We start from the raw sequence: 9,318 nt of genomic DNA, 5'->3' as shown, positions 1-9,318 counted from the left end.
AATAAAGGAAAGTGAGTTTTGTACTCACAATACTTTATTGAAGATCAAAGAACATTTAGAAACTACTAGAGTCACCAAAACAAAACTCTAATATTTCCTTTTCTTCCCTCTCCTCTTTTTTCCTTGTTGCCGCCCCTTTCTTTGTCTTCTTTGATTTCTCTCTCTCTCTCTCTCTCATAACTTGGTCTCTCTCTTTTCCTTTCGATCTCCTAAACCTAGTTGAATACTTCTATGTTATTATATATATATAATAACCTAAGAGCTAGTATAACCTAATAATCCTATACTATAAACATAAATCTCAATATATAATAGCTTAATAAACTATAATATGCAGTAAATTTATTAATTACAACATTAAATGCCTTAAATATCACATTAAACCTTATGTAACCACCCAATTAGTAATTACATCATTAAATCCATTAAATATCACATTAAATCTCATGTTACCACCCAATTAATAATTACAACATTAAATCCATTAAATATCACATTAACTCACCACACAATTAATAAAGTCAAAAATAAAATAAGATAATAATAACCATAATAATAATAAATAATGACTAAAGAAAATTAGGGTTGCTACAATATACACACCTCAAAAGAATCTCGTCCCGAGATTCGATAGAAAAGAGTACTAAACAAAAAGTTCCAGATGCATATGCCGAACTTTCTCTTCTAACTCCCAGGTAATATCGTTCTCATCTTCGCTCCATTGCACTTTCACCAAGTTCACTTTCTTGTGCCGCAACTGCTTTACATCCCGATCTAGAATAGTAATCGGTCGCACCTCATATGTTAGATCATCACTAATCTCCAACACTTCTGGTGGTACTACTTAGGAAGGGTCTTGTACACACTTCCGCAATAAAGATACATGGAACGCATTGTGAATCATAGCTAAAGCAGGTGGTAGAGCTAATTTGTAAGCCACATTACCAATCCTTTCAATGATCTCATATGGTCCCACAAATCTAGGTGCTAACTTTCCCTTCTTTCCGAACCGCATAATACCCTTCATCAGCGAGACCTTCAAAAACACGAAATCTCCAACATTCAACTCAACCCCCTTACGTTTTTAATCAGCGTAACTTTTCTGACGGCTTTGTGCAGTCTTAATACGTTCCCGAATAATGTTTACCTTCTCCGTGGTCTCTCTCACTAACTTTGGCCCTAACAACGACGCATCTCCTGCCTCTATCCAACAAGCAGGTGATCGACATGGCCTCCCATACAAAGCCTCAAAAGGTGCCATCCCGATACTAGAGTGATAGCTATTATTATAAGCAAACTCCACCAATGGTAAGTGTTCTTCCCAACTACCACCAAGATCGAGGACACAAGCTCTCAACATATCCTCCAAGATCTGATTTACCCGCTCAGTTTGCCTATCTGTCTGGGGATGATAAGCCGTGCTCAAGTCTAACCTAGCACCCAAAGCATGTTGAAAACTCTTCCAAAACTCTGCCACAAACAACGGATCACGATCTGAAACTATAGAAACAGGTGTGCCATGAAGTCGCACCACTTCCCGAATATATAGCCTAGCTGGTTTATCTGCAGTTCGGTGAACACTAATAGGAATAAAATGAGCAGACTTTGTGAGTCGATCCACTATCACCCAAACAGATTCATTGCCTCGCTTAGACCGCGGCAATCCATCCACGAAATCCATAGAGATGCACTCCTACTTCCAAGTAGGGATCTCAAGAGGCTGCAACAATCCAAACGGTCGTTGGTGTTCTGCCTTAACCTGTTTGCACACATAACATTGAGAAACATACTCTCCTACGTCCTTCTTTATACCCTCCCACCAAAACGTTCTCTTCAGGTCATGATACATCTTAGTCCCACCAGGGTGAATGGTATATCGGGACCTATGGGCATCATCCATAATCTCTTTCCTCAATTCAACAATATTAGGTACACACAACCTGCCCTTGAATCGCAATTCCCCCATCTGAGTCCACAGACCAATCAGTAGGACAATCATCGATCAAATCCACTACAAGGTCATCGAGCTTGCTAACGAGAAACCCATCTAAATTCTGCAACTGACGAGCTTTACCTAGTAACGTCGGCTGCACAGTCAAACTACCAATGTATGCCTTCTCCGCACACTTTATTGGTTGAACATCATGCATCGAAATTAACTCCAAGGACTTCCATTCTTGAATCATCAAAGAAACTATAATCCTATGTTGTCGACTAAGTGCATCAACGACTACATTTCTTTTTCCCAGGTGGTAAAGGATCTCGAAATTGTAACTACTAACGAATTCAACCCACCTCTGTTGCCTCATGTTCAACTCTTTTTGAGAAAAGAGATATATGAGGCTCTTGTGATCTGTGTACAACTCGAAGCGCTCCCCAAACAAGTAGTGTCGCCACACTTTCAACGCAAAAACAACTGCTGCCAACTCTAAGTCATAGTAGGGTATTGTCTCTCATGAGGTTTTGGCTGTTGAGAAGCATAAGATACAACCTTCTGATGCTGCCTCAATACACATCCCAACCCAGTTCCACTCGCATCAGTAAACACTACTAACTTTTCCCCTTGTACCGGTATAGTTAACACCGGTGCTGTAGTCAACCGCTGCTTTAACTCCTGGAAAGCTTTCTCACAATCATCTGTCCATATGAACTTCACATTCTTGCAGGTCAACTTGGTCATGGGTGCTGCAATAGTGGAAAACTTCTCTATAAATCTTCTATAATAACCAGCTACTCCTAAAAACTTCTCACCTCTGTAAGGTTCGTGGGCTGCTTCCATTCTTTGACCGCAACAACTTTTTCAGGATCCACTACTATCCCCTGATTGGATACAACATGTCCCAAAAATCGAACTTTTTTCTTCCAAAAGTGACACTTACTGAACTTAGCGTATAACTGTTGCTCTGTCAAAGTTTGCAACACGACTTTCAAGTGTTCTCTGTGTTCCTCCTCATTCTTAGAATACACCAGGATATCATCTATAAAGATAATCACAAACTTATCTAGATACGGTTGAAAAATTCTGTTCATCAAGTCCATGAAGTAGGCAGGAGCATTGGTCAAACCAAAAGGCATTACAGGAAATTCGTACAACCCATATCAGGTCCGAAAAGCAGTAAGCAGTATACTTTCCTCTGACACACCCATCTGATGGTAACCCGTTCTGAGATCAAACTGAGAGAAAATGGCTGCACCTTCAACTGATCAAACAAGTCATTAATTCTAGGTAACAGATACTTGTTCTTGATCGTCACCTTGTTCAGCTCTCTGTAATCTATGCACATACGGAGAGTGCCATCTTTCTTAGAGACAAAGATCGCAGGTGCTCCCCACGGGGAGTTACTTGAACGAATGAACCCTTTCTGAAGCATCTGTTCCAGCTACTTCTTCATCTCCACAAGCTCTTTAGGCGCTATTCTGTATGCCGCCTTAGAAATTGGTGCAGTTCCTGCCACTAGGTTAATGTGAAATTCTACTACCCGTCGAGGAGGAGGTCCATGTATCTCCTGAAATACATCTTCAAACTCACGCACCACATCTACCTCACTAATATCCTGCTTAGGAATTTCTACCGAGCACAGAAAACTCGTCATCACCGACTCTTCCCCATCGTTAGAAGTGTGGGTAAGCCGTGGCATACCAAGAATATCTATATTTACAGTCCTTCCAGCACAATCTAGAGTCACAAAGTGTTTTCGCAACCAATCCATACCCAAAATAATTATAAACCCCTCAAACCCTAAAACAATTAGGTTCGCATACAAGACTTTGTTTGCAAAGTCAATCTCAAAATCTTTACACATCTCATAATGAGTAACTACCCCTCTTAAAGGAGTCTCAACACGAATAGGTCTAGACAAGAAGGTAGTTACAATATGTTCTCTTTCTACAAACTGCCTAGATATGATCAAAATGTAATCTAATGGGTTCTTGAAAAAAAATTAAAGATACCTTCCAACCATCACCTTCTAGTTAAACACATAAGAAGAATTCGTTCTTAAATACGTAGAATAAATTCAACCACCAAACTAAACCAACTAACCCAAACCATGCCAAATTATTCCAATACTAAAGCCATATAAAAAAATACATAAATTAGTATCAACCCTAAGCTCAAGAAAATAAAAGAAGTCCAAACGACATGTCCTACGATCACAATTATTTCTTGTCACAACCATAGCCTCAACTAATCCTGCAAATGAAGCTCGGCTGCGCTCAAACAGAACGCACCCAAGTTGCCAAGAGATAAAACGGGTCAGTATACAGGCAGACTGGTATGAGTACAAGATTTAACACCCGCGTGTCCACCAGACACAGACAAAAATACATTTAATTCTTATCACGGGACAAGACAAGCAGTTCCAGCCATACCGAGACGAATGGGTAGTTTCCCGAGATACGGTGGCATTTAGTTTCTTGTCCGTACACAACGAAATATAAATTGATTATAAAATAGACAAAATAGAAATAAAAATATGGTGGGTCAGCCCTGCATAAAAAGTTAGTAAGACCCACCATCCTGCAAAACAAATAAAGTTAGTATAATTTAATCATAAGTAACTTGTTGAAAAAAAATATAAAATTACACCGTTTCATACTTAAATAATTCGAATTGATCAAAACTCAAAGAACGAAAGTTGTACAGAATCGAATTTCTTAAAACACAATGCAAACGAATTTAACAGAACCTAAACAGGTTAAGACAAAAACTTGATATAAAAATCTAGACAGAATTCAATCGAAAAATCTGAACCTGAAAATGAACCAAAACTGCCCTAAGATGATTTTTTTCGAAAAATTTCAAAACACAAAAAGTGTGCAGAATAATGTTTTACTTCAGTTTATGCGAACCCAATAAAAATGAGCTCGTTTCGTGGGTTAAAGCAGCCTCTAAAATCTGTCTTGCTAAAATGAATCAAACCGACAATAATCAAGATCATCTAATTATAAGTTCTAATCGATCTTTTTAATAAAAAGCAAAAACACAAAAGTTGTCCAAAATCACGTATACATGCCTCTGCTTAAATTTCATAATTTATCGAGATCGTTTACTACTTTTTTATCATGTACAAATCAATACAAATCACACTATACTAATAAATTCATAATTAAATTCTTTGTACCTTAACTCCACCACTTCGGCCCTCCCCTTCCGCCCTACACATATATTCCATGTGCCTCCCGTATACCTAACACCACTCCGAAGCCAAACTTGCACGAGGATATCGTCCCGAGTTTGACTCACACTCCCCAGATGGTTAGCATATACGTACGCGCGCAAATCAAAGCACTCGTCTACTCATGAGAACGAGGCAACAATATATATATACACAACATCTCACACATGAGAATAAATATAACAATGCCGAGCCTAAGGCATTCAAATAAATCTCATAATCCTCAGTTTTTTTATACACACTTTCTCACCATCACTCAAATAAAATAACAATCCATGGAGTCATGGTGGAGTATAAGGAATTTATCTATGGATTCCTAATTAATTTTAATTTCATACAACCATAAGTGTAATTACAATCATAAAATAAATTCATATAAAAATCCTAAACATGGCATACACAACTAATCAAACTAATTAAAATCAATTCAACATCTACATCCAAATACAAAATCAATCCAACATCAAATAAAATAAATAAGTAAATAAAAACAATGAATCAATCCATCCTCTAACCAATATCTATGAATTCTAAATTTATTTTAATTTTATATAATCATGAGTATGATTACTATTATAAAATCAATCCATACAAAAACCATAAATCTTGCACATACAACTAATCAAAATAATTAAAATCAATCAATCATCTAAAAACCTTGAACCTTAGATACAACTAAACAAAATAATTAAATTTAATCAATCATCTAAAAATCCTAAACTTTACCTACACAACTAATCAAAGTAATTAAAATTAATCAATCATCTAAAAAACCCTAAAGTTTACCTATACAACTAATCAAAGTAATTAAAATCAATCACTTATCTAAGAATTCTAAACTTTACATACACTACTAGTCAAAATAATTAAAATCAACCTATCATTTATAAACCCTAAATCTTATATCCACAACTAATCAAAATAATTAAAATTAATCTATCATCTTTATGTAAAATAAAATCAAACTAACATCAAACAAATAAAAATAAATAAATAAATAAAACAACAAATTAAACATAAATCAAAGAAAGTGGATTTTGTACTCACAATATTTTTTTAAAAATCCAAGAAATATTTGGAGAACTAATAGAGCCATCAAAACAAAACCCTAACTTTTTTTCTTTTTTTTTTCTCCTCTCCTCTTCTTCCATGCCGTCTCTCTCTTCTCTCCTCTCAGTTTCCGCTGCGCCTCCGATTCACTTTTCTTTGATTGACTAATCTATTTTCTAACTTAATACACCATTATATACTATTATATTATATAATACATTATAATATATATAAATATAAATATAAGATTAAATATATATAAATATCCATATATAACACATCTCTTTTTTTTATATAACAAATATAAATATATTAATTAGTTAAATAACACATTAAATTTATTAATTACAACATTAAATTCATTAAATATCACATTAACTAAACAACACACTAAATTCTCATATAAACCACACAATTAATAAAGTCAAAAAAATAAAATAAGATAATGTAGACACCCCATTTTTGACAGACCTTGAGGCTCAAACGTCACCAGTTGAGCGCTTGGTGATATTGCATAATGCGCTCGTTCAGAAGTTTCAGAGTCTTGGCCGTGAGCCCTGCCTCCGGGCTTCCGAACCCTCTTTTGTGCCTTACCTCGGTTTGCGAACCAGGCTCGGTTTTCTCTGTTTCTTTTCCTGAGGGAAGGGAGAGGTCCTGTAGACCATCTCTCAGTGGCCGTGGGCTACATTTTGTGGCTATAGGCCATTTTGCCCATTTCGGGGCCCGGTTCTCGGTTTTCGGAGCCGTCAGGCCGTGTGCCTCGGTTCGGGACTGCTTAACCATCTCCATTTGCTCTGATTTTTGGCATACATCTTATTTTCTCCCTTTTGAGGGACACTGGGGTCTGAGAAACCCACTTCGTGGCCGAACGCCACTTTCGGTGCTTAACAGCCCATTTTCGGGAACCCGAACTGCGTGTTTTGGCCCCCGAGCATTCGTTTTGCATCGGTTTTCGTTCATTTTTGGAAGGTACCTCTGTTTTATCACCAGGAAGGTCACTGGAGGGTGGGAGGCCAGCAATTGTTTCAGCAACCAGTTATATATCCTCCGGCGCCCTCCGACGCCCGTTTTTCTCACTTCCGAGCCATTGTTGAACACCCCTGGGCCATTTTCTTGAACTTTTAACCACATATTTGTGATGTACACACATGGGAGGACCCTAAAAGTTGGTGGCCGGCCAGTAATTCCACCTGACCCTTTTGACCCCCTCCTAAAAATGGCCTATTCTCTCTCCTGTTTTACAGTTTCAAAATTCGAACCATAGGGTTGTGTTGAGGGCACCTGGAAGGACACCTATTTGTGGTGGCCGGCCATAAAATCAACTTGACCGTTTTGACCCCTAGCCGGCCGGCTAGGGGAGGTGGCCGGCCGGCCACCTGCAACTCTGAAAAGTGGTTGGCCTTGATCCTTTCAATATACACTTTACAGCTGTATAGCTGTTTCCCCCAGAAAATATCTCAATCCGGGGGACAGCTGTTGGGGGAGAACTTGGTCTTTTTTCCCCCACTCTTTCCCTCCCTTTTCTCCCTCTCCTTGGTCCATATAACCAGCTGCCATCTCTTGTATTAAGGGTTAGAAAAATTGCTTCAAGCATATACATACATATCTCCATCCATCTCTCTCATTTTCCCTTAAAAACTTCTAAGTTCTACCTCATTTCTTCACCACCACCAAGCACCACCACCACTACTCCATTTCCAGCAGCTTGAGAGGCTTTCCAGCAGCTAGGAGGCATCACTTCTCAAGCCAAGAAGCAACCAAAGACTTGTCTTCAAGGGTGAGTTTCATTTCCCCCTTTTTGGTCCATTTCTTGTGTCATTTTTAAGCCATATATGCTTGTTGTTTTGAGCTCTTTTTCACTTTTGCTTAAGGGCTCAACACTGTTTGAGGCCCCCATATTGCACTTGCTTCAATATTCTCCTTGAATGCCATTTTCTTGCATGATGTTTTTAGCCTATATGTGATCTGTTTTGGAGCATGATGTAAACTGTAAATAGGCTTATTTTGAGCCCCTCTTCAACATTGAAGAAGGGCTCATCACTGTTTGGGACCTCCATCTGCCACTTCATGTTATATCCCTCTTTGGTCCCCTTTTCTTGCATGCTTTGGCAGCCCATTGTGCTTCTGTTTTTGGCCTTTCTACAGTACTGAAAATAGTCTTATTTTGGCCCATTATTCATGTTTCATTAAGGGTCTTTCATGTTTTGAGGTATATTTTATACACTTCATGTTATATCCCTCTTTTGATCCCCATTTTTGCATGCTTTGGCAGCCCCTGATGTTGCTTTTTTTGGACTTTGGTCCGAACTGAAAACAGCCATATTTTGACCCCCTTGTCATGTTTCATTAAGGGTCTTTGGCTGTTTGTTGAATATTTTGTATACTTTTTGTTATAGCCACTTTTGAGCCTCATTTTGCATTGCATTTCTAGCATGTTTGTATACCGTTTTTGGGGCTGCCATAAACTGTAAATAGTCATATTTTTGGCCCCTCTTCAGTTTTATAGAAGAGTCTTTTTATGTTTGGGTTTTTCATTTACCACTTGCTTCTTTGTCCATTTTTCGGTCCAATTCTTGCATAAGAACTTAGCCATACCTATGTTTGTTTTTGAGGTTTTTACAGTTCTGAAAAAGATCATGTTTTGGGCCCCTCTTCAACTTTGTTGAAGGGCCCTAACCTGTTTGAGGACAGCAGCTGTGAGTTGCTTCTTTATCTCGCATTTAGGGCTATTTTTGCATGCTAGTTTTGCCCTGTTTCTGTTTACTGTTTGGCCATGCTTTGAACTGTAAAAATGCTTATTTTGGGGCCGCCTTGCTTCTGTATTTTCATTACATGTACCTATTATGCATGCTTTGTATAGCTGTAAGCCATTTCATGTACCTAGTTTTGCATTTCGGGAGAAATTCCATGCATCGGGTGTCATTTCGCCTCGTTTCGGGGCTGTTTTACCGCTCATTTTGCTACTGAAAATTGCATGTTTGCATAACATTTTCCATGTCTTTGCCATGTCCCATTAGAGTGGCATTTCGGTGCCTGAGGGTCGGTTCTCGGTTTGCGTGCACGCGTGCACGCATTTCGAGTTGTCTTGTTT

At 38.2% G+C, this 9,318-nt stretch overlaps 1 protein-coding gene across 1 annotated transcript; it reads right to left on the bottom strand.

The window, feature by feature from the left end:
- Positions 1-1,693: 1,693 nt before the first annotated feature.
- On the bottom strand, positions 1,694-2,309 carry LOC145802463 (uncharacterized). The gene is made up of 2 exons (XM_082895184.1): positions 1,941-2,309; positions 1,694-1,759 (listed from the first exon to the last, which is right to left on the bottom strand). Exons 1-2 carry the CDS (start codon positions 2,307-2,309, stop codon positions 1,694-1,696), a joined length of 435 nt encoding a protein of 144 aa, XP_082751310.1.
- Positions 2,310-9,318: the final 7,009 nt, after the last annotated feature.

This window comes from Camellia sinensis, chromosome 11 (genome assembly GCF_055761805.1).
Source record: "Camellia sinensis isolate YWXY chromosome 11, ASM5576180v1, whole genome shotgun sequence".
Lineage (NCBI taxonomy): Eukaryota > Viridiplantae > Streptophyta > Magnoliopsida > Ericales > Theaceae > Camellia > Camellia sinensis.
This window is presented reverse-complemented; position numbering and strand designations above follow the sequence as displayed.

Bases quoted from the DNA above. Each gene is read 5' to 3' on its own strand.
- LOC145802463 (XM_082895184.1), bottom strand. From the start codon at position 2,309: ATGAGGCAACAGAGGTGGGTTGAATTCGTTAGTAGTTACAATTTCGAG. The intron at 1,760-1,940 runs GTTGTGTGTACC...GTGTGCAAACAG, and splicing joins GAATTGCGATTCAAGGGCAG to GTTAAGGCAGAACACCAACG.